This window comes from Strongylocentrotus purpuratus, unplaced genomic scaffold (genome assembly GCF_000002235.5).
Source record: "Strongylocentrotus purpuratus isolate Spur 01 unplaced genomic scaffold, Spur_5.0 spur5_scaffold_3, whole genome shotgun sequence".
NCBI lineage: Eukaryota > Metazoa > Echinodermata > Echinoidea > Camarodonta > Strongylocentrotidae > Strongylocentrotus > Strongylocentrotus purpuratus.
This window is the reverse complement of record NW_022145609.1, coordinates 870,401-896,229: the sequence shown is the minus strand read 5'-3', so window position 1 is coordinate 896,229 and position 25,829 is coordinate 870,401. Positions and strand designations below refer to the sequence as shown.

General features: G+C 36.3%; 2 protein-coding genes across 2 annotated transcripts in view; one reads left to right on the top strand and one right to left on the bottom strand.

Annotated features, from left to right (window-relative positions):
* Positions 1 to 4,294, top strand: part of LOC594384 (cytosolic carboxypeptidase 6) — a 58,904-nt gene extending 54,610 nt beyond the window's left edge. Inside the window, exons 11-13 of the mRNA XM_030996104.1 lie at positions 598 to 760; positions 3,127 to 3,236; positions 3,876 to 4,294. Of these exons, the coding sequence (XP_030851964.1) occupies positions 598 to 760; positions 3,127 to 3,236; positions 3,876 to 4,055 (453 nt within the window). The 3' untranslated portion in view covers positions 4,056 to 4,294. The remainder of the gene's footprint in view (positions 1 to 597; positions 761 to 3,126; positions 3,237 to 3,875) is intronic.
* Positions 4,295 to 8,605: 4,311 nt separating this feature from the next.
* The window catches only part of LOC590155 (DNA-directed RNA polymerase I subunit RPA1), a 32,145-nt gene continuing 14,921 nt past the window's right edge, over positions 8,606 to 25,829 (bottom strand). Inside the window, exons 13-35 of the mRNA XM_030996091.1 lie at positions 25,573 to 25,687; positions 24,854 to 25,046; positions 23,933 to 24,103; positions 23,118 to 23,237; positions 22,462 to 22,598; positions 21,862 to 22,027; positions 21,421 to 21,621; positions 20,661 to 20,759; positions 19,491 to 19,682; positions 18,788 to 18,981; positions 18,079 to 18,331; positions 17,360 to 17,454; positions 16,418 to 16,547; positions 15,895 to 15,944; positions 15,350 to 15,407; positions 14,698 to 14,807; positions 13,511 to 13,797; positions 12,899 to 13,089; positions 12,414 to 12,494; positions 11,813 to 11,968; positions 10,821 to 10,931; positions 10,040 to 10,232; positions 8,606 to 9,271 (exon numbers count right to left, since the gene is read on the bottom strand). Coding sequence (XP_030851951.1) covers positions 9,171 to 9,271; positions 10,040 to 10,232; positions 10,821 to 10,931; positions 11,813 to 11,968; positions 12,414 to 12,494; positions 12,899 to 13,089; positions 13,511 to 13,797; positions 14,698 to 14,807; positions 15,350 to 15,407; positions 15,895 to 15,944; positions 16,418 to 16,547; positions 17,360 to 17,454; positions 18,079 to 18,331; positions 18,788 to 18,981; positions 19,491 to 19,682; positions 20,661 to 20,759; positions 21,421 to 21,621; positions 21,862 to 22,027; positions 22,462 to 22,598; positions 23,118 to 23,237; positions 23,933 to 24,103; positions 24,854 to 25,046; positions 25,573 to 25,687 — 3,404 coding nt within the window. The 3' untranslated portion in view covers positions 8,606 to 9,170. The remainder of the gene's footprint in view (positions 9,272 to 10,039; positions 10,233 to 10,820; positions 10,932 to 11,812; positions 11,969 to 12,413; positions 12,495 to 12,898; positions 13,090 to 13,510; positions 13,798 to 14,697; positions 14,808 to 15,349; positions 15,408 to 15,894; positions 15,945 to 16,417; positions 16,548 to 17,359; positions 17,455 to 18,078; positions 18,332 to 18,787; positions 18,982 to 19,490; positions 19,683 to 20,660; positions 20,760 to 21,420; positions 21,622 to 21,861; positions 22,028 to 22,461; positions 22,599 to 23,117; positions 23,238 to 23,932; positions 24,104 to 24,853; positions 25,047 to 25,572; positions 25,688 to 25,829) is intronic.

Below are 25,829 nucleotides of genomic sequence, written 5' to 3'. Positions count from 1 at the left end.
CTTAGAATGCTCTATTGATTTGATGAAACTCCTTTATGTTCCCTTTGACATTAATGGAGTAATGGAGTTTCTTCCTCTACCTTTTTTAAAATCAATATTTGAAACTTTCTTTATGTTTTCCAGGTCCTGTAATATTTAAATATATCATATCAATCTCGAATCGTTTCACCTCACCCTGTATACTCGGCTATTTAAGTACACTTTTTCAGTCTACATTACAGTATAGCATGTTATCTTCTTCCCAAAGCTCCAGAACGTTGATCTACTTTGCAAGTCTGTTAGACTTTCCCTCTCTATATTTCATCCCTGTTTCTTTCATTCTTTGTTTACATTTTCCTAATTATTAACTTGTTTTTCTTGATCCAATATAACTTCCTCATTTCATATTTGATCCAATATAACTTCCTCAATTCATATTGATGTTTTGTATGATTCTATCATTTTTTAAATTCTTTTAGACCTTTGATGAGATTGAGAACAGCATCCATGCATATTTTATTGAGATAGACGTGACTTTATTCACACTTTTATGAATACCTAACATTAAAAATTGTTAAATCACTTTCTTGTTTCATTAAAAATCCTTTTTTTTCTCAGATGAATACATCATTCAACCGTGATTCCGTGAAGGCAGGAACCGGACGTCGTTTCCTTGGTGGAATCCTGGATGAGAATTCTCTGTGCTACACTCTAGAAGTCTCCTTCTTCTGCTACACACCCAACTCATCATCTACTGTAGTCCCATATGATGAAGATGGTTGTATCCTTTTACTATGTCTCTCACTTTGTTTTATGATCTGGGCTTTATCTTTTAAATAGTTTCAATTGATTCAAGTCGGTTCCAACTTAACTTATGTACATTAATATCATTGCAAATGCTGTCGAAAGTGTGGATATGTGGATGTAGTTTATGATAGATTAAGTAAATCAAGTTACGATTTGGATGAATCATAACTTAATTCATGATTAATATCAACCGGAGCATTATACATAAGAGAATTTAGTTAACAATAGGATTGGAAAAATGGGGATCAGTTCAGATTAATTTACACTGTTATTTGTAAGTTGAGAGCTCCATGCAGAAGGGGGTTAACCTTTGTGGCTCTCAACTGATCATTTATGAGATAATAATAATAATAATAATAATATTCCGTGTTTATATAGCGCTCAATACATCCATCCGACGATGTGCCTAAGCGCTTTACAGATATATAGAAAAAATGTGTAAAAATAAATCAAATTTGTGAAGATGTAAAATCAAATTGTTTCTCCATTACAACAGTGTTGCTTGCCAGTTCCAGAAAGAAAAATAGATAATCTTTTTCTTTATAAAATTTGTCTTTTAGGAGAATTAACCCCCAGGCTACCAATGATGCTTGTACTTTACAGTATATATCATCTCCATCTGTGCAAAACAAAACAAACAGATACATGGCTGGTGTGAAAAGTGCGTTCACCCAGACATAATGTAAACAAAGAGTTTTCCCAATGAGCTAGCTGTCTCGTCAGTCATGCTGCCATTATTATATAGGTAGAAGTATTAACAGATAGCAGTGTGTCCTTGATGACGACCCACAGCGAGAGATGATGATGATGATGAGACACAACAATTACTCAGGAATCATTTACCCAATGAAATTACTCATAAAGTAGCTCCATACAACTGGACATGCAATATTGAGCAAGCTCTATTGTTTTTTGCAAGTCCAATTAGGTAATTGATACTTGTCAGTTATTCTTGCATTTTTTGAGCATGTGTGGTTTGTGTGTATCTCAGTGTATGAGAGAGACAAAGAAATAGAGAGGGCAAGAGAGAGATAGATAGAGAGAGAGAGAGAGAGAGAGAAAGAAATAGAGAGGGAGAAAGAGAGATAGAGAGAGAGAAAGAAATAGAGAGGGAGACAATGAATGAGAGAAAGATAGTAACAGAGAGATAAGGAAACAGGTACCGGTAGTTTGAAAGAGATACGGATCAGGATTGTGAGAAAGAGAGAGAGAGAAAAGAGAGAGAGAGAGAGAGAGAGAGAGAGAGATGGAGAGATAGCAAACAGATAGATGGATAATGATAGGGGGAGAAAGAAAGTTGGAAAGATAGGTTGAAATAAAGAGAAAAGATAAGATATACAATACCCATGTGTCTAGTCAATTTTAAATGAAAATTAATTATTCATCTGTAATTACTGTAATCCATTTCAGAGATGGAATACAGTTTTAATCCCTTGGTCAATTTCACAATGAATTATCACTCATAATTACATGCTATGTAAATACAAATGCAATCAATATCCTATTATGATACAACCAAGCCAGTAATAATAGCAATATATATAAGCAGCATATATAAGTGTTTCTACTCTTTTTGTGTTTAGTGGGAGACAGTAGAGAAATGGAAAATGTAGAAAAAAGAAAGTAGATTGGACTTGGATAGATCATATATTTGTATTTGGAAAGGCAGCCTTTACTGTGTGTTATCTATTGATATGGTATGTAATTCAATTACAAATTTATATGTATATAGATATCGCCATGACATATAACTATTTCAACGTGTGGCATATAGCAAAAAAACTGAGACACCAAACACTGTGTGCAACATTTTCCCCTATGGAAAATACTGAATTGTTTAGATACACTATACTGCAAGTTTCAGTTTATTTATTTTTTCTATGAGCGTTTGTTTAACATCTTTATTAAGAATGATAACAACAACACCACCACCACCAACAACAATGTGTGTTGTTAACCCAGGGTAGCCTTATTAGTATTTATATTGTTCTCCCTGAGGACCCTGCAATCATATTATTACCCAACAAAGATGTTGTCGATAACAAATGACAATAATTGATGTGAGCTGCTGAATTGAATGTGATTGAATGTGATTGAATTTGAGCAAATTGTTATCGTGGCAGTTGTTGTTCTAATTATTTTTATTCGCTCTTTTTGGGGGTTCCCCTCATTTGAAGAGATTTCTTCACAATAGAAAAAAGTTGGGAAAGATGATCAGAATAACATTGCTGTTGGCGATGCTGTTAATTACAGCTGTGTTTCTGACATTAAGGTTTTCACATTATGTTGTTCACATTGTTTTCTATTAATGTGCATTGTTTCCTTGACGATATGATTCAGACATGAAGCTAGGAAGGAACCTGGTCAAGACGTTTCTAGATTACTACAAACTCTCGTCTTTGATCACACCTAAACCAGCAGCTAATATATCAACACTCAACCAATTCAGGGTATGAAAACTAAGCTACATTTCCCATTCATTGTATCAGCTGCCATTTTCATAAGGGTTTTATTGTAACAAAGTTTGCAAATTGTTGTTGGGTTATGAATATACCAGCATGAACAAATTGAGCTGGTAATGCACAAATGAACATGTAAAATGCAAGGAGCATGAGTAAATCATTGCATAAACGATATCTCACAGAAATAGTTTTGCTCCTGTCATCAGCAAAATTTCACAGACACTAATGTTATATCTTAACCCATTGCCTACTGGAGCTGGGTTTGTCCTGTATTAAAGCCTGCTGGTATAAAATGTCAGACTCAATGTGTTAAAGGAGATCAATTACTCAAAATAATTTTGATGTGTATAAACAGGGCTTTGTGACATAAAGATGAGTTGGTGATTGATTGTTAATTTGCAATACCGGTAGATCATATCGTCAGTTTGGAGCCGAAAGGGTGCTAACTCATATCCTTTAACACAGAGTTACGACACGTACAGTTGATTATATGATCAATCAATCAATCCTAAACTGAATTGCTGAGCTTTGTATTTTGGGTCTTTGATGAAGAACAAATGGTATACACTGCCTTCAAGTAAAAAAGTGACATAATCATTTCAATAAATCATTTTTGTATGATTTCAGAGAAGAGAGAAGTCAGCTAAAGGAAGCAAAGGAGAGAGCGGTAAAGGTGAAAGACGAGCTAGCTCAGAGATGAGCAAGTACTACACACAGAGGAACAATGTGGATAGTCATAGCGCCCCCACTGTCAACGGAGGTCCAACCGTACAGCTGAAATTCAACCAGAGGGAAGCAAGGAGATGATGACAGAGAGAAGATGAAGAGACTCATTTGAATAGTGAAGATGAAACTTTTAAAATAGGGACAGTCTGAATGTTAGCGGATCATTTTCTGTGGGTTAATTGTAAGAGGATTTCAAATGATCAGTGTATGAGTAAAGATTCACTCCAATTCCACCTGTTCATTCCAAACATGGAGCACTGATACATTGCATATCCTATGTCTTGTATCTGTATTCACGTGGATATAGGTAAACAGGTTGATGTTTTGAAACACCTTTAGTAAAATTATACTATTCTTAAAACATTAAATTAGTGTTGAAACTTGGATTATATGACACTGAACATCTCATTCACAACACTAACATGTGTGTTTGAATAGTGCAGAGTGTATTTCAAAACATTCATTGGTGAGATAGGAAAAAGGTTTGTGCCAGGTCATATTTTGTCTGTGGTGTTTGAAGTAGGAATATGAACATGACTTTGGTAAATATATGTGTATAGAAACTTATTGTAAGATGTGCCATTTTCAACTCTGAATCGCACGAGATGCAGTACCTGTTTCATCATCTTGCAGCCAGTATTACTTTGGAGAAAAGTTTGGATAGACCGTGTGTCATTTATACTTTCTATGGTCAAAATGTCACCGTTATGCTGTACATGTAAGACTGCCTTGAGTTTTGTAAATTGATTTTGATAGTGTATCTTAAACTTCTAGAAGAGACTGAAATTGATATGTGCCATAATTTGCAAATTCACAAAAATAGTTTGAATATAAACCTTGGTCTGAACCACAAATTTATTTTGGATTTCCAAAATAACCGCAAAAAGAAATGATCATAATTCAGGCAACAAAAATAAACACATTTTTTTTTGCATTTATTTTTCATAAACGATCTCATTTGTTATATTTTTTCTCTCTTTCTTTTGGCCACCCATAGTAATTTGGTAATATATGGCTAAACCACCTTTATGAATTCTGACAAAAGTCTTGTATGAACCGCAATGACATAGGTTAAAGGTAGTTACTTTATTCTGCTTTTCTCACTCCCGTTTCTCGAGTAACTCACACACTACTATGTAAATCCTTTTATTGAAGGCACCTTGTATATATATAAAACCAAAGCTAATCTAATGTGTTAATAAGATATGGGCTGCTTTGTATTATAAATACAGAAATATTTATTTTCATTTTGAACATAATTCTGTCAATAAAATTGAATAAATCACATCCATCTGTCATTTGTTGTCATTATAAATGATATTAAAACAAAACTGACAATACAAATACTTCATGTATTCACTTAAAGCTTACTCAAAAGGAAATTATAATCCTTTACATTTCTACACAACTAATTGATTTCTGATCCATATTTTCTTGGAAGACATTTGCTGGAAATCCCAGACTTGCTTTGTACGACTAATTAGGCACAGGCTTGCTATTCTGTGCTATTATAGGGTGCACCAATTGTACACTAATCCCCTATGATGAATTAGATGAGCTCCACTAAAATGATTTCCATCAAAATGCCACAGGAAAGGCATGCATCATGTCTAATGGATCATTTCAAAGACATCTTGAATGGAATTAAAGTATTGGCTTTCCTAATCTTGGCAATTAGTCTTGGTAAAGTCACCCTGATTGATGCTCTATACTGTGTGTATCTATTAATAGAATAATATTCCATATATATATCTTTCACTGTAAGAACATGCAATACGTTTCATCAATATCTCAGATTACTACGGAAAAATGTGAACAAACCAAATCTGTGTTTCTCAAATACAAGTAGGCCTACCTCAAATTCCTTGAAGTAAACACAAGTATAAAGCCTGTCCAGAGAAATCTGAATGAAGCGGAGAACTTACAGAAAAATCTATCTTACATGATATAAGGCATTATATTCCACAAGAATCTTGCTCTACGATTGGTCAAAAGTAAATCACGTGATAAAAGATAGTTCGCCCATTATTTATGGGAGAAGCAAAAAGTTCATTACACTGTGTTTCTACACAGTGCAACACACTTTCACTGAAGATAGAGGTACTATCTACACAGGGCAACACACTTTCACTGAAGGTTATCCAAAAGCGCACTAAAACAGGCGTAATTAAGCGCGCATTACCAATGAGCGCAATTAAAGCAAACACATGCGCGCACCGTACCCTCAAGGGGTTGGGTTAAACTTTTAACTCTTTTGGTGTGAATTCGGGCCTGGTGTCTTTCATGTAGATGCATACACGTCCTTTTCTTTTTGTAGTTAAATTGTTTTAGATGTGGAATATAAAGCAAAATATAATCACCTTTTGGTTTCAGGCGATGGCAAACTATCACTTCCTCGTCGATCAGAATGTATACGCTATCTTTCCTCAGCTTTGCTTCGGAAAGATAGCTAACATCCAGATCGCCTCGGAAGTAATAGTTTGTCCCATCACCTTCACCAACGGTAGTTATTCGCTTACTATTAGTAATATTTGACTAATTTGCCCACTCAAACATTTACACCGCTTTGATTAAATACAGATGACATCCCATCAACATTACACATGCTAAAGGAAAGGAAGTCTTTGTCACACATGAAACGCTTACTACTCAGGGATTGCAAGTGGGAAACATTAAATGGGATACATCAGTTAAATTAAAATACAAAACTGCTCTAAAATCAGATTAAACAAAAGAATGGATTAAGGTCCACATTTAACTCATTCAAAACATGACCCAGATCGTGCATGTAACTGCATACATATGGGCCAAAATATGTTCATTTAACCTAATTTTAAGACCATTATAGACTCACTGGAAATATCAATAATGAGAGTACTTTGTATTAAATGACCTGCATGTCCATAGGTCCGTCACCCTAGTTGTCAACAAACCTGGTATTTGTTTGTAATCCATGATTAGTGTTTGATGTTGATATGACCTTCACCTCACAATAACCTCTCAAAGTGATTGGTGTTAATGAGATGAACTCGTAAAAGATACAGGGCACTAATACAGAGTGTATGGGACACAAGTTCATTGAAAGGTCATATAGGGCCATTACAGGATATATCTTTTAGGGCTAAATTAATCAAATAATAATAATATTCAGTTCTTGTACATGGCGCATAATATGTTATGAAATAACATCTCTTTATGCGCTTCCAAAGAGCTTTGGAAATCATTACCCTAGCTTTAGCTTCATATTAGCAACAAAATATTTTTCTTATATTTTTTCCCTTATACTATTCATTATTGATAGAAAATAATGTCTCTGAAAAACATCATATATGTGCAAGAATGTTGTTTAAAAATTTGTCAATTTTCATCAATGATTTCAAATCTTGTAAGGTGTTGCCAATTTAAGGATTTCACAGCTTATTTTCCTTTATAAAATTCCTGGTATCAAATGCAATTTATTCATGAAACAAAAATGGATGCAGTACATGAAGAAATTATTATGCTTTCTACGTTAAGGATAAAATATCTACTTATAGAAACATATTTAAGTTCATGATTGGGTTTTCCCTGTAACGTGAATAAGGCCTAAAAAAAAGATGTTGTATTACCCTGGGTTGGTCGGTCCTTATTGTTTTTTTCTTCTTTTCTTTCTCTTTTTCCCTCTTTGGGCTGATAATTTTCAGTTTTGAATGCTTTAATACATATTTTTTTCTAAAAAAACGGTCAAAAAAATAAAATGAAATAAAAAGCCGACCATAGATTTTAAGATTTCCGGGCTGGCCGCAAAAGAAAATACAACATTTTTTTTTTAAAGGCCTAACTAATGGGTTTAAGGGCCATCTACATCTCGTATTTGGATGACATTTTGCATCTAACACCACATCATTTGGAGCTAGAAGGTCATTAACTCTGTGTGAAAGTATATGAGTTAACGCCCTTCTGACTCCAATCAGATGACATACTCTCTGCATTATTAAATACTGAATGAATTAATGAAATGCAGTAAAGAAAACATTTGTGTGTCAAATTCTTATTAATTTTTAATATTCATAAAGGAAACACAAAATCTATTCTTTTAGTCAATGTTTAGAAGAATAACAAATTAAAACAAATGATTAAATGCATGATACAGATGTACAATTAACCATGGTATATATCGGATGTGTAGTTTTACTTTACACATTTTAACTACAGTTGTATCTACTAATAAAATGAACAATCTCTCCTTTATCTCCTATGTTTGACCAAGAAGATACCATATTGGCCATAGCACAAGGTTATATTCATATTGAAATCATTTGATTCATGTAAAGGTAGGCATTGACATGACCACTGATCAAGAAGGAACACTTTAAGGACATCTACTGAAAGAAAACAAAATTGATCAATTCATGGTAAAATAATTCAAACTGTATAGTGAAACAGTATAAATAAAAGACAGCGAAAGTCTAAAGTCTCAGATATATACGGTAAAATGCCGAAGAAAAAAAAACATGCAGCAGATTTTTGTATGTGTAAAGATCCTGAGCTCTCTCTCTCTGTTATAAAATAAAGATATGTGAAGTGTATAACATTTACGCTAACATTTAAAAAAAAAACCTTCATACATGAACGAGCACAAAAAAAGCCCAAATACTGTGAAAAACTTCAGAAAGTCTGTCATTCATTGAACTGAAGAACACATAATAGCACAGTTGCCAACAATTAGGAAAATGTGTAATTATTACGAATTTCAGACCTTCTGTGCGAAATTACAAATTCACCTTTAAAAAATATGAATATGGGCGCAAATAGAGCATGCAGGCACTGAATAACGTGCATAGAATACATGCCGCAATGGCTAACTCGTATAAAGGGGGTTGGCTATTTGCAGAACAGGAATGTGTATGTCAGTAAGAACACACAGTCTTGCATGCAAAGATCGCCTCATGCTGTGGCTATCCACACCAAGCGCATTGAGTAATGTACACACAATACGTTGCGGGATAACGTACTCGAATGGTCACGTTGCGGGATAGCATACTCGAATGGTCCCGGTTTGATGTTCGTACAACCCGTAACTGCCATGTTACTCTCATGACTAATTGACAATTCAAATGGTGGCAGCTATGCAATAGAAGAAGAAGCTGCGTGATCAGAATTGTCCAGATTTGAATGTTGACTTGTTTCAGTTGATGTTTGGAAGATGAGAGAGTACTACTTGAGAGGTTGTATGAGATCAAAGCATCCTGTTCCACCATTGACTACTCTGCCTACTACAAGCCGTGCAGAGGGAGACTGCAGGTTGTCTTTAGCACCTGAAAAAAGATAATAACACAAAATATATCATAAACCAATGGTCATCAGTTTCCATGTGCAGGTGGCCATAATTTACTGACACCAGACTTGGTGGAAATAATATTAATGGGTGTACAAGTCTTGCACACAGCAAAACCTGTAGTTCCATCAAGAAATACCACGAGTCTCTCGGAGAGTCCTTGGTTGAGGGAAATGTAAGATACCTTTTCCATACAGGGCGATTGGTGGAAAATGCAGAGCATTACATAAGGACTATTGGTCATAAAACTGAAGGCTAATCTTAGTGACTGACAACAACTCTTATTGGGTAAACAATCGAATGATGTCGAGTTCCCCATGAGAGCTCACGACGATGTGTCTTTAAATCAATGGTCTGGAAATACCAGAAAAAACTTATGTGAAAAAACATCAAGACCAAAAAATTGAAATAATAATTACAACATAAATATTTGGACATGTTCTTTCCAGTACAACTTTTAAATTAACACCTAGTTTTGATAAAGCCCAATAACTTTTCATTAGATTTTCTTTGATTTCCTTTTATAAATAGCAAGAAATAAATAGCAAGAAATTAACATTTCCCAGCTTTTAAGTTTTTCCTCAATATCTGCAATAATAAACAAATTTCACAGCAAAGACCACCTTCATGAACACTGCATTCCTCTTTCAATTCTCTATTTTCTTTTTTAACGTACCCTTCTTTTTCTTTATAGCTTAATTGCTCTTTTTGAGCTTTGTATTTCTTCCACCGCCGAACCTGTACCCACCTTGTATAGTAGCTTCTCTAAGGAACCTCATGCAGCTCTCAAACGTCATCTTCTGTATCGGAGAGGCATTGGACTCCAGACCGATCCGGTTGAAAGGTCGATACACACCCTCAAAGGTCATATAGTCAGAAACCAATGAGAGATGACGAGGGTCTACCGTGATGCCGTACACTGAGAACACATCACGTACCTCCTACAAAGACGATTAGAATACAAGGGTTGGAAGTGATTAGTGAACACTAAGGCCAGAATTCACAAAGGAGGTTTGTCGACAAACCTAGGTTTATGTGCGTCATATGACGTACATAAACCCAAGTTTGTTGACAAACCTCCTTTGTGCATTCGGGCCTAAAAGAGCAAGTCTAGGCTATTGTTCCATACGTCACAAACCACATCTAAGATTGTGTCCGGTTTTAAGCCATACTAGAGCTTTTATGAAAAGAAAAGACAGATTTGATGTCAATATAATGATCAGAACTCTACAATACTTTGTGATGTACTGGACAGCAAATTACCAAATAACTTAGACTTGCCCCAAACCACATCACATACTTTCTACACATATATTGATCTATTGCCTACCAGTATTTTGCTTATTATCTCTATATTATCTCTAGTGTTTATTGAGATATCGCGTTAACGAGAAAGAGAGAGGGAGGGAAGGACAGATGGACATAATGCCTCCAGCACCACCTTCAGTGGGCGTAGGCATAACAATAATTAAAAGTACCTTTGAATATTTACACATTTCTCTCTCTATGTAAAATGAATAAGATGTTACCTTGATGATAGCTTTGGATGCTGCCTCTATACCATAGGCATTGGCCATGGAATGAATATCATTGGTGTATGCCTTGTTCAGGTCTAGTAGCTTGTCATGCTTATACAGCTCCTGTAGAAATAAGAAAGTAATGAAAGTTGATATGTCATTAAACGGGAGCAACATCGTATAGTGGTTCATTCTCTTGACTCTCAATCCAATAGATGACACCTCAGTCACACAGGCAAACCGAATCCAATTCAACCCAAATCCCCCCGATGCTTGGCTGTAGGGGTCAATGTATTGTAATGTTAGGTCTGTTGTCGGTCTGGTGTTAGTCTCCTTGGTATGACTGAGGTATGAGGATGGAATCTCTACCTGGGACCCATTTCACAAACCATTTTTACAATGACAAATGAAAAAAAATCAGTGCCAAATCTGCAGATAACCGATCAGAAGCAAGTATTTCAGTAGCTTATAACAACAACTGTCATTTGTCACTGATGACAAGTTTTGTGAAAGGGGGCCCTGGAGTATATGTTTCTTATACAATATCTGTCATATTTGAAGACTTCTTTGTTTACTCAACTATGAAACAAATTTGTATTAATTTTCTGATTAGATCTCTCAGTCAATTTATACTATGTTTACCAGATACAGTATCAGGATGTGCCTTCATCATTGCCTTATTTCTACTGATTCTGACTGTCCTAGAATACAAAGATATATTTTTTTTCATACTTTTTTTCTCCACAGGGATTTTATTGATTTTCATTTGCAACAAATTATCAAACATAAATTAGTAGTAGTGTTTATTTTACCTGACTGCTAAGAAAGCATAAATGCTTGTAAGTAAGCAGCCAGAGGACCAACGGATTTAGGTCCTCTCTGAGAGACCTGGTAATGAGGATTAATGCCTTACCAAAGGGCATTACAGGGATTACGAGACCACTGCTCTACCGACTGAGCTATTGCGCCTATATTCAAAGATATTCAAAGACATAGATACTCACATGTAGATTGACTCCTTCAGTGAGTAGTTTAGTCTCACCAGACCCTTGACCAGACACCAGACAGCGAGAGATTCCTGGTACATGATGAACGGTGGCTTGTTTAGAGACTAGCTCTACCAGTGAAGCCATGTCCAGCTTATTATCAGTCAAATCAACCTAGGTATGCAACATGATAATGGGATGTTAATTGTCAAATAAAATATGTTATATGCTTCATATCGTTCCTGTTTTCACGAAGTGACGGTAGTGAGGAAAATCTGTAATTGTATGCAAATTTCCTCACTACCGTCACTTCGTGAAAATAGGGATGATATAATATCCATGCAGCACAACTGCAAAGGCACAAAGTGGGATTACATCATATAAGCTTTATAACTCTGTTGCTGTTGTTTTAGTTTTTATGGCGTGTATCATTCATTTATGAATATTTACGCTTACAAACACTTCTAGTAGATTGTGTACAAGGATAAACTAAGATACATCCTACTCCTGAACCCTGTAAAGAAGTAAATTTCCTTTTTAATAATGATATTATACCTTATTTGCAGTACAAAAATGAACTACTTGTCTTTATGTGTTTCTGTGTGGCCTCTTCTCTTACCTTGAATTTGAACTCACACCATAGCTGATCTTCAGCATCAAAGTCATACGTCACCATCAATGGACTCAGATTCACTGTAGCCTGTGAACAAGGGATTCAATGAGAGGAATCGTTTATACAAGGCAAGTCAGATCATAACAAAAATATTGTCATAGTAGTTCAGATTACAATGTTTGATTCACTTGCATTCTCAAAGCATCTTGAAGTGCCAGGATATTCGCTTTGCTACAGTAGAGGTGAAAGCCTTTCCCTACATGAGCATTTCTAATCCTTCAGTATGATGCTTCATAAACGAAATAGTTGGTTGGATTACGATTGATTTTGATATACCACACATTTCAATTTGACTCCAGCCTGAGTATCTTGGGCAACGTGTATTCAAGAGGTCAAGCTTTTGATAACTATCTGATTTTCATTCACCATGCATTTAATTCCAAGTTGATCTCAAAGCTTAGTTTTGAGTGATTCAAGGTGATTTGACTGACCAGTATTCTCTGATCCTTCTCCTTATCACTGATGGCCACCTGTCTCTTCTTCTTCTTCCTAGATGATGATTGACTCTCGTCCAGCTGAGATGAGAGTAAGTCTTCTTCCATTGCTTCATCATCCGCATCACCACCATCATCTTCATCAGGAGTACCAGGGCTATCTGCTTTTCCACTACCTCCATCACCACCTTATACACACAAACAAAAAAGGGAAATTTGAGTTAGACAAAAAACCCGCCTACATGTACATTACCAAAACATAAAGACAAAGTGGTTATTGTAGACCAATTCAATCTACAGAGCATTTGGTTCAGCATTTTTTTCATTACATTTACACAATTTGCTCCACAATGTAGTAGAAGGGCTGCTTAAAGATAAAGTTGAGCTCTGGTCATGCGATTGTATTGTGAATGAAACAGTGTGGAATCGATCAGAAAAATTTGATCATGTAGCAAATAAGTGGGCCTACAAAAGTTTCTCTGAGCTGGTCAACAGATGTGCATCAGTTGAGTAATCCAGTGGTTCGGTCAATTGACTGAGGATGATGAGGTTAGAGGTTCTATGAGGTATTACATTCAGCAATGGTTTAGTTCAGAGTCTTCTACCAACCTGTATCAATGATTTCTTCCCATTCTCCTTCCATCTCCTCCTCTGCTTCCTCTCCTCCATCATCCTCATACTCCTTCTCTTCATCATGTTTCTTCTTGTATTTAGATGCTGTACCATCACCCTCCTCATCACCACTCCCCTCTGATGAAATGGAATCTCTGTTTCTTGACACAGAGGCTGGTTCATCTTCTTGCATGGCTGGGTCTGTTCCATTCTTATCTTGGGTAGGGGCAGCATTGCCACCATCACCAATCAAGTCCAACTTGGATTTTCTGGATGATGCAAAGCTAAAAAGTACAAATAAATTGTAATTGTTATCACTATCTTGTTCTTTAATCATTCCATCCTGTATTTGTATGTTTTAAATGTTTTACACATGATGGGAGTGATGCCATCTTCAATTCAAACTGATGAATTATCTAATGATGTCAAATGATATCACCTGTTTCCAGCACAAAGGTGTTACTCACATGCTTTAACACAGACTCAATGCCCTTTTGGCTCTCAACAGACAATACATTCAATGTAACGTCCTTTCCATTTACAGCCTGTTCAGAGCTTCAATTCACTCATTAACACTTGCTCCCAAGACATATACAAAGTTCTGTAAAGGAACATCTATAATATTTGTTCCCTTTGTCACAGTGCAATAGGTAATGTATGGCAATGAGATTCCTTGCTTAAAGGTAATACAAAGTTCTGGTATGGGGTCATGAATTTGGTTCAAATGAACATATTCGAAGCATATGCGATCCTACAATATTCAGTGATCGTTGTCGCGGTTGAAATCGAGTCTAAAGTTATGAAATTGTAAATAATAAACTCTCTATGTTGTATAGTTCCCTCTCAAGGTCAAGATATTAATTAGCTATAAAACAAGGTTTCTTGACTAAAATCGACTGATTAGCTATTCCCATTTGGAAATTATATATCACAACTATATATCATAGATTTTTATGGTCGCAGCTACCATTTTACGACCCTAGGCGCTATTTGAAATTTATCAAAATCTACCGGGAGCACCGGTCAATTGTTATATTAAATTTTTCTCGAAAGCAGAAGAGTTTTAGAGGCTAAATTTTCTAGTGCTTATAATACATCCACAGGGCATCCAAATATATCCAAATTGTAAAGAATCACTATCCACCCAATTTTCAAAATTTTGTGGTATTACCTTTAATACTTACTTTGCTTTCTTGAGATCTTTCATCTTTCTCTTGACAATCTCTAGGAATTGCTTGAGGAAAGTCACTTCAATGTAAGACAGGATACTAGCTGGAGTGGCATTTAGCTCATCCTAAACAAATATAAAAATATTGAAATTGCAAATCATATTATTTTCTTGTACAAGAAATATACACTGAGCATGCACCCGCCGTGCCAAAATTGTCTAATTTACATCATGAAATGCATAAATATCAGCATACAAATTCAGAAGTTTTACATGTATCCATCACTATGTCCAAATTGAAATGACCAGTTACAAATTAAATCAATTATGTTAGACAGTTAATAAATTATACATCATAACCTGAATAGATAATACCTGTACAAGGTGGTAAAAATGCAGAAAACAGACTGAAAACTTGTAACGTTACAACTGTGTAAGGAGAAATCTCACAGAGGTTGAACAAATTGTAAGTTATAGTGAAAATGCAAGAAGATCAGATTAGAATCAGGACCATAATTGCACTGAGTTTCAGAATTTCTAACTTGAAACAGAAAGGTATAACATTAAAAAACCTCATGAATTGTACCTTGATCTGTACCATAGATGAGTGCTATACATTGATGCTGTTATAATTATTAATAAAAAAAGCTTTACTCCATTCAACCTACCTTGTATTCTTCATGAGGCAAGAAGTTGAGTCTGATCTTGTATACACGATAGTGATCACTGCATGAGGAAAACAGGACAATAGAGTTATCTCTGTATCATAGAGCATTAAGGCAGGCCTCAAAACCAATCTATTCAAGCAAATGTTTAGTCCATGATTAATGGAGGAGCGTGCACCTTGAAACAGATGTTTGAAACAGATAAATGGCTCCATACAAGTAGGGTGGATCATCATCACGATACATATTTCTATTACATACCATGTTGTTTACAGAAACAACAAATACCCAAATATTTATACCGGTATAGCTGACATTCATGTCTGTTTAATGAGGAAAGTCTCCTGTTTAGGGATCATATTGTACTGTCCAGAGAGGGCACAAAAGCAGATCCATGCATTGCTTTCCATCTTTGTAAATCAATTTGTCATTCAAATATTTTTGCAAACAAGTATATTCCATCTTAAATAACATCTTCAAGAAGAGGAGATTTAAGAGTAGATAGCTTTGTATTCTATGAGAGTTAAATTAAATGATAGTTTACTCACTGTGTGGTAGGAAAGTCATAGGATTCCCAGATGTCTATATCTTCAATTACCTGTATATGAATGAAAGCAAGGGGGCGAAAAAAAGGATGGTGAGAAAATAAATCAAAACTCAAATAAAACTATCAATTGATTGACATTTTATATGCTTACGTTTGGGCACACCATCAAATACCAGTGTTATACCCTCATACACCCAGCACTACTTCAATCATTGGACATTTTTTCTTTACAATTTTACTATTTCCAATAAGTTTAATCCAAAAATGTACCTTGTGCTCAGCACACAAAAACCAAATAGCATACAGACTCAGCATGCATACATGAGTGAAAATGTAAATTATGTTGATGTATTATGTAACAGAATGATGACAAATCTGTACCTCAAATGATAGCTATATGGTTTCAATTTAACTAATTTAACCAATTCAATTTAACCAATGCAATTTGCCTTATAAAGCACCGATATCAGCAAACTAATTACCATGAGAAATAAAGAAAGAAATATGCGGTATAGACATCATACCTGTGACAGGTGTACTCTACTGAGCTGTCTGCATATCCTACCAATCTTCTTAGTCGAGATATCAGGATTGAGGAATGGTATCGTCATACTAGGGGTCTTTATATTGGCACTGGCTACCATCAGAATCTCCCTGTAAAACAAGAGACGGGATAACAATCTTTATATTGGCACTGGCTACCATAAGAACCTCCCTGTAAAGCAAGAGATGGGATAACAATCTTTATATTGGCACTGGCTACCATCAGAATCTCCCTGTAAAACAAGAGATGGGATAACAATCTTTATATTGGCACTGGCTACCATAAGAATCTCCCTGTAAAGCAAGAGATGGGATAACAATCTTTATATTGGCACTGGCTACCATAAGAATCTCCCTGTAAAGCAAGAGATGGGATAACAATCTTTGTATTGGCACTGGCTACCATAAGAATCTCCCTGTAAAGCAAGAGATGGGATAACAATCTTTATATTGGCACTGGCTACCATAAGAATCTCCCTGTAAAGCAAGAGATGGGATAACAATCTTTATATTGGCACTGGCTACCATAAGAATCTCCCTGTAAAGCAAGAGATGGGATAACAATCTTTATATTGGCACTGGCTACCATAAGAATCTCCCTGTAAAGCAAGAGATGGGATAACAATCTTTATAATAGCACTGGCTACCATAAGAATCTCCCTGTAAAGCAAGAGATGGGATAACAATCTTTATATTGGCATTGGCTACCAAAAGATTATTATTATTATTATTATTATTATTATAAGAATCTCCCTGTTATAAAAAAAATTAAAAGTGATTCCAATCATAAAACTGCTTACCATTAAACTTACAGTAAACTTACAGTAGACACCACAAGGTTATTAACTAAAGTCACCAGACATGGCTTTTGATACCCGACCAACTCCGCCCCCCCCCAAGTTCTTGACCTTCTCCTTGCCTACCTGAGTCTTGGGATACCCAATGTTACGTTCATGTCACCACGCCCAGCAAAATGAAAGGTATTCAATGTCATCTGAGTTGAAGGTTCTCCAATCGACTGCAAGAAGAAACAAAATCAGATAATAGTCAACATACTTTGGCAAGGGTATAATACTAAAATTACTGTTTTCCATTCACGTGAAGTCTTTCTTGAGGTTTTTTACCTATATATAGAAATGAAAGACTTATTGGTATCATCATGTTTCCAAACATGTCACACACTATTATCTGGGATCAACAATAAAAGTTCCAGTATCCTTAAGAACCCCCTCTCCAGTCTAGCATCCCCTCCTTCTCTCTCTCTCTCTCTCTGCTGGGATTCTAAAGACCCCTACTTCTCGATACTACTGACCTGAGCTGCAAGAAGACCTACAGCTTCTCCTGGATCACACAAAGCTCTCTGATACTTGCTATACATCATATTATTCAGTTTAGTCTCTTCATCTTCTCTCATAGTCCCACTCTAATCATTTCATGCTGGGATTCTAAGGACCCTCTACTTCTTAAAACTACTGACCTGAGCTGCAAGAAGACCTACAGCTTCTCCCGGATCACACAAAGCTCTCTGATACTTGCTATACATCATATTCTTCAGTTTAGTCTCTTCATCTTCTCTCATAGTCCCACTCTAATCATTTCATGCTGGGATTCTAAGGACCCTCTACTTCTTAAAACTACTGACCTGAGCTGCAAGAAGACCTACAGCTTCTCCCGGATCACACAAAGCTCTCTGATACTTGCTATACATCATATTCTTCAGTTTAGTCTCTTCATCTTCTCTCTTAGTCCCATCTGCATCATCTGATGTTGGTAATCTTGAGTCTAGATAGTCTTGTAGGAGAGATTCTAGTTTCTCTGAGATAGCTCCAAGATGTCTATCAGGTCTCATCTGGCAGCTGACAGGGTCTGGACAGGGAGCCGTCTTCTTCTCATACCTGACAATCAACACAAAGCCATAAGTCAAGAGAGATTTACTCTTACATACAAACCACATATTGGAGTCGGAGGGCAAGCATTTGCATCATTTGTTGAATTTCATTGCAGACTTTTCCACCTATATCCGCAGTCATCAAAGTCTACATCAGAACTGAATTAAAGCCTTGAAAATCAAACAAAATGAGAGACACATGTCTAGACTGTTTCCTCAAACACTTTTATAACACTATTATGAATTCAAAGTTTAGATATATTTCTTAGACAGAAGTTGCTCTCCTGAACCTAAATGCCTGTGAATATATATATATATGAATTGTTAAGTCAGGGACATCATTTCATACACGTTTCAATCACAACAACAGTGAAAAAGGCACATAAATTTGGTGGGATTGTAAGTTTTAAACAAGTCTACTGATGATAATTTGTTTCAACCATATAACCCATGACTGACTTACCTATGCCTATCTGTGACTTCTCTCCATCTCCTAATGATCCTCTTCTTAGCCTTGTTATAAGCCTTCCTTACGTTATCTTCATCAGATTGAGCATTCTCTAAGATGGATGGATACTCTTTATGACAGAACTCTAGGAATGGAGACCTTCGTTCTGATCTGGAGCTATCAGAATGCTTCTCTTTCCATCTCTTGATCTGATCAAACAATAGAGAAATCAAAACATAGTGAAGCCATTCAGTGGTGAGTGGGCAGAGAATACATATAATCATTGCACATTCACTTGCATCATAAGCAACATCCCAACATCATCGGGGAAATGTTCAATATTTAAACACTTGCATTTTCTTTATATTCAATGAATGAATCTACCCACTTTACTACAACAAGAGCATTTGATTCAGTCCTAAACACCAAGGAATTATTTCCAATTTCTGTGTCAACACTTGAGTAATTATTTGATACCTTAAATAAACAGATGAAATGACAGCGAAGCAATTAAGTAGTCACTTTAGAATAAATATGAATTGTTAAATTGTTGGTACATCACTTTATTGATACTAAAGAAACAGATACATTATGACAAAGGCATACAAAGAAAAGGAGAGTATACTACGAAAAGCCCTGGACCTGACCTGATTAATGGTCCATGCAGAGCAGAGGCTTTACATGAACTTAATGTAAAGTGGATAGGAAGCACACATACCTTCCTGAATAGTTTCTCTGCCTGACTGGGGTCATTGGCCGGTCCACGATACTTGGACTGTGATGGCAAATGAGCATTGGCATTCTCTATCAGGAATTGGAACTGTTCTTTGTGTAGGAACGGAGTCCTGAGGATATCTAGACCATCTTCACCATACTGGAACTGCACTATACTGCCATCACTATCCCTGACCTGTACAAGGTAAAATGAAAGGAGAAAATATAGAATGAAATAGGCAATAGAAATAACAAGCTAATGGGCAATTCCACGGTAACGGAAGGACACTCAGACAAGATTTTTGAACTTCAGGTTCATACTAAAAGAAATGTTTTATTAGTATGTATTAAACTATGGGGAACAAAATGTGTTTCAGTCAAGTGGAAAGCTTCATGAACTTCACAAAGTTTGGATAAACACTAATTAACTGGAAAAACCATGTCCATTTTTATGTCCTTCCGTTACCGAGATAATTAATATGCACATTCTTAAACTACTTAACTATAATGACAATTTTTTTTGGGAGAATTAAAGGCACTTATATAGGTATTATATCTGTACTGTTTCACATCTTATACTAATAAAACAGTTCTTTTAGTATGAACCTGAAGTTCAAAAATCTTGTCTGAGTGTCCTTCCGTTACCGTGGAATTGCCCTAATGCATAACAGGGTAGTAAATATTCATGAGATGTTACTTTTGATTGAAAAGTACAAAAAATGCAAAGGTATGAAAAGGACAACGAACAAAGATGTGACAAAATGGCACATCTTGAAAGATAACCATGGCAGTAAAGTCTGGATGAAATCTTTCCAAATCATAACATTTTGAAAGAATTTGCAATTATTTTGTTAAAGCTAACTGATAGCTAAATGTGTCTATTATTTTGAGATTATAGGATGTAACTTACTGTTTGATCGTAGTTGACTACCAATCCCTCTAGATGTAACTTACTGTTTGATCATAGTTGACTACCAATCCCTCTAGATGTGACTTACTGTTTGATCATAGTTGACTACCAATCCCTCTAGATGTAACTTACTGTTTGATCATAGTTGACTACCAATCCCTCTAGATGTAACTTACTGTTTGATCGTAGTTGACTACCAATCCCTCTAGATGTAACTTACTGTTTGATCATAGTTGACTACCAATTCCTCTAGATGTAACTTACTGTTTGATCGTAGTTGACTACCAATCCCTCTAGATGTTTGATGATACATCTCTGGAGGTAACCACTGCGACTTGTCTTCACTGCTGTGTCCACCAGACCCTACAAAATAAAAATGAGACATTATATCATCATAATCACCATAATCATGATGATGATCATCATCACAGTCATCATAATCATCATCGTCTAATGTTATATTCCCATGCCATGGGGTTGGACCTTTCAGTTCGTTAACAGACCTTATCCAAGCCTTACAGTTTTCAGCATCCACGAGCATAAGGCCAGAAACTTAATTTTTTTGTATGTCATGTGAAATGAATGAAAAGGCTACTGACGATTGATACTGAGATTAATATAAACATTTAACTCCTTCATACGTCACTTTTTTTTTGGGGGGGGGGGGGGGAGGGGGGTTCATGTTTTGACCTCTTTTGTAACAGTCCTGAAAAAGAACAAAAACAGACTCCATAACTTATTTTAATAAAAGCCAAAACAAAGAATGACTAAAGAATAAGCTGCATCCTGACAATGCCAGCAAGCTTATAGGACAGAGTTTAAAAGCAAAAACAATGTGTTTTTGAAGCCAGAAAGGTAGTAACTCTATGTAAAAATGATATGATTTAATGCCCTTCTGGCTCCAAACAGACAAATACAGGAAGCTCAGCAAAATTCTGGCTTAATTCTACCTTTCCCTTACACAGTGTTTTGATTCAAAACACTGTTATCTACACAAAAAAGAAAAGGGAAGATAAAAACTCACTTCTCTACCAGCCATACAATGAAAGAAGTATTCCTGAGGTTTGATTCCAGTCAGGAACCGTCCAGCCACGTATCCCCCAGACCTTGGACTAGTCTCATAGGGTGGGAAGGACGGGAGTGACCGACCGCTGACCATCAGGGGTGGACGACGTCCTTCCAACTCTATCTGACCAAGCAGACAGGAGATCTGAAGACAGTTCACCTGAAAGGATAAGATGGAATCATGATTAATCAATAGCACACATTCTCCTCAGGACTGGTTATAACGTATAGATTACTTCTTAGATGTACTTACCATAGATCCCTTAGCACGAGACAGGACAACTAGGTGTAGGTTGTTCTCAGGGAACTGTTTAAGTAGTCCAGACCCAAGCTATGTAGAGCTGACTTAGGACTGGTCAGATTTAGTCTATTACAAAGAGAGTCAAGCCCATCTACTTACCATAGATCCCTTAGCACCAGATAAGACAACGAGCTGTAGGTTGTTCTCAGGGAACTGTTTAAGTAGTCCAGAGCCCAGACAGGTAGAGCTAACTTGGTTACTGTAAAGATCCGTCTTAGTCTTCATCTGTAGATCAATCTCCTTCATATCACTCCCATCAGGCTTTCTGGAATATGACAAAACAAACTCCAACATGAATTTTCCAGTTAGATATAGAGAAAACAATTTTCTATTACATCACAGTCTAATTTCTGGATATCTGATATGATATTCCTGCAAAATCATTAGCAGAAATGAAATGATGTAAAAGCCTTATAATCATATAAATTACTCATACATGCAAATAACAATAATTTCAATCTCAATATAAATAGACAAAATACAAATAGAGTACCTTTATGCATCAAAGGCACAAAATATAGACCAATTTTAAATTAAATTTTCAAAGTCATCATACATGAATGAATTCGTTTAGATTTCTGACTTTTGCCTCAATACTCACTTTAAGAGGACTGGCCATACATTTAAACAAAGAGAACATAAAAGATGCTTGATGTAGAAATACACTACTGATGATTACAATGAGAAAGATGGAAATACCTATGGGCATCTTCATATCTCTTTGTGAGGGTGTTGGCATGGAAACCAGTGAACTCCTCTACACCCAACGCCTGAGCAACAGCCTCTGATCCACAGTCCTTAGACTCCTCCAAGATATCAAGACGTTTCTCATCGGCCTGTTATAAGGTAATAAGATGACGCAAAGATCTCTAAGCAACAAACATTGTGTGGAATGGATACAGCTCTTGATAAATACTCATTATCATAATCATTATTATTGATCTGTGACCTGTAGGTTTGAAATGATGACAGAGTCTATTAATTAAAGATCTCTAGGATCATGGTCTGCAATGTATATATATCACATTCAATGAAACCTGTTTATAAAAGACAACTCAAAGATGACAAGAAAACACTTCTTCTCATGCAGGTGATCTAAATATGCACAGGTTCTCTCAGTAGATATTGCAAACAGAAACGTTATTCGAGCGAAACAGAATTTATAGTTTCATAGACAGGTGGTATTTGTAAACAGGTGGTCGCTAAAGCAGGACTCGAACCATGAACCATGTGATTCACGGTCGGGTCACGTATCCACTAGACGACACCTCAACATTACTTTATATTACTCCTATTATAGTATAATAAAATCATTATTTTGGATGTTCATATTTCAGCGAGGCGAAAGGCGGTACCTTGTCCAGGACAATGATGTCTTCAGGTCCCAGCGTGAAGCCAGTGTGCTGCTGCAGGAAGGTGGTGAAGAGACGTCCAAAATGGCTCAGCAGTTTACCAGCTATATGACCACCGTACAGCTGTACACGACACAACAATACCATGGCATTAATACTCCCAACTTAACAATGGTTGTATAACATGTGTTCTGTGGTCAGCATTCCACACAAACATAATTCTCAACTCGACCCTAGCCTTACCCCTAACCCTGATCTTCACCCCTAGACCAAATACTTAACACAACCCTAGACCTTAACCAAAACCCAACATAAAACCCAACTCTAACCCTAACCCTACATGTTTGACGGAATAAAGCCCAGAGCAATCATAGCTAGAGAAAAAGACTAGAGTAAATTTTTATCATACCTTTTGAAACCTAGTTTACCCTGTGGAGAAGCATGATGCTGATAGGGTAGAGGTTTTGGAACTGGAAGTATCTTTGTTGCCACTTCTTTTTTCAGTACCATATGACATTTACTCCCCCTCCCCAATTTTGTTAATAATCACAATATTTTGAGAAAGAAATGCTTGTGTTTCCTTTAAACCAAAATGCGTGCAGTTGGATATCATAAAACAAGTCCTTATATCACAATGAAGTTATAGAAAAATGAGACAGTGGTTAAAAATATCTTTCATCATATCTTATTTGTATTATATATGTGAAAACTTGGTGGCGCGAGAAGGAATGAAACCAAGAACAATGCCAAGGTGGAGAGGAATAATCAGTTTTAAAATGTAAAACAAATCTCAGGTGCTAGCCTGATTAGTGACCTACCTCATAAATACAGTGCACTAATCCATAGGGTGTAGGTCCATAGTTGCCCTTGTCTAACACACCACTCAGCAGCTCTCCTTCTCTTATGATCACCTCAGACTCACACATGTCCGTACCAACGAGGGCGCCACCACCTGCTTTAGGTGGCCTAGGCTCTGCTTTACACCAGGACTGCAATACAGACATTATAGGTAGTGAGTCTTTAATCCAAGGAACAATGTGAGTAATAGGAATTGATCTTCACTTAAAGCTTATCAACACTAGTGTGGCTAGGAGGGATTAGACCACACAGCAAGGTCACTGACAGGTGGCTATCTCATCAACTCAGCTCTCAAATAACATAAGAAATAGAGGATCATGGGGAACCAACAGGCACTGATTGGGGAAGTTTTCTATATAGAGGGAGCAAGAAGCTACAAGTAGGACAGTGGGGCTTTAAAGATAAAGTTGAGTTCTGGTCAGGCGATTGCATTGCGAAAGAAACGGTGTGGAATCGATCAGAAAAAGTTGATCATGTAGCAAATAAGTATTGGTGTGTATTGTAAGGTTCTGGAATCATCAAAATGCTAAGAAATTTGGCCCAGTCTCTGTAAGGTAACAAGCACTATACATAGAAAGATGTCTATGGGACTACACAAACACGTGGCATAAAATGTGGGCCTCATTTTTAAGCTGTTACTTGTCATATTTAGAATATGAAGGCATTTGAAGAGCCATGCTTTTCAGGGAACATTTTTTTCTCTGATGTTCTTCCACTCTTGCATAATGACAACGATAACACTCACAAATTATTTTTCACCTCTCCCCAGAACTCAACCTTCTCTTAAATTTTAGTAGAAAATGGACCAAAGAGGAATGAAAATAACTAGTTTACCTTTATGGGTAAGAGTTTCTTGATACTTTGATTTGATTGATCCATACCTTATTATTGATCTTTGACTTTCCAATGAAGTCAAGCGGCTTACATCCCTCGGGTATGGTATTGATGATGATAGTTGAGATCAGCTGCTTCCCGGACCACAAGAGGGCAGGCTTCCTGATACACGGAGGAAGACATTTGACCGGGCCCTCTTTGTCAGTCAGTGAACAGTAGACAAGCTGTTGGTATTCAAGCCTTGATGGAAAGTGAGCAAGACAATGAGAAAAATCAATGCTGAATCAATATCACTCATATCACTGCCAAAAATTTGGTCTAAATCCAAATAGATTGGCAATTCTCGCACATATTTACTTTATGAGATGCAAATCATGAATTCTATTGCTAAATGAAATATGTATCTTGTATAAGTCTTATCTCTCTAAACTTTTAATGAATCTATGCTGAATCAATATCACTGATATCCTACAAAAACTTACTACCAAAAATTGAATTTAAAGCCAAATATATTTGCAATTCTGGCACATATTCAGTTACAATATGCTTCTTGTATGAGCTTTATCACATATAACTTTGAACAAAACAGCAGACAAAAGAAATCATAAGAGGTGATGCCACTTAGAGCACTCATGAGGCATCATCATGAATGTTTGAACACGGGAAGAAGGGGTCAAAAAAGAGCCCCTTTTGTTTGAAGAGGGGTGTTCATTTGAATAGCAGAGCTTGATATAATGGAATTTATATGAGTGAATAGTGTGTTTACCTTGTGAAGAACCTTCCTCTGACTGTCATCCTCACCCCTGATATAATGTGATCCTGGATGAGACCACCCAGAGGGGTACCATCCTTAGGAACCAGGTACTGATGATTGGTACTAGCTGGAATAAACATAGAGAAACAAGATGGTGCTGTATTTATTCAGTGGTCTTAGTAAGGTACATGTAACTGTCTGGTAATCAGTTCAGAACATGGTCAAAATGAAAATAATTGCAACAGAGCTAAGGATGATTACGATGATGA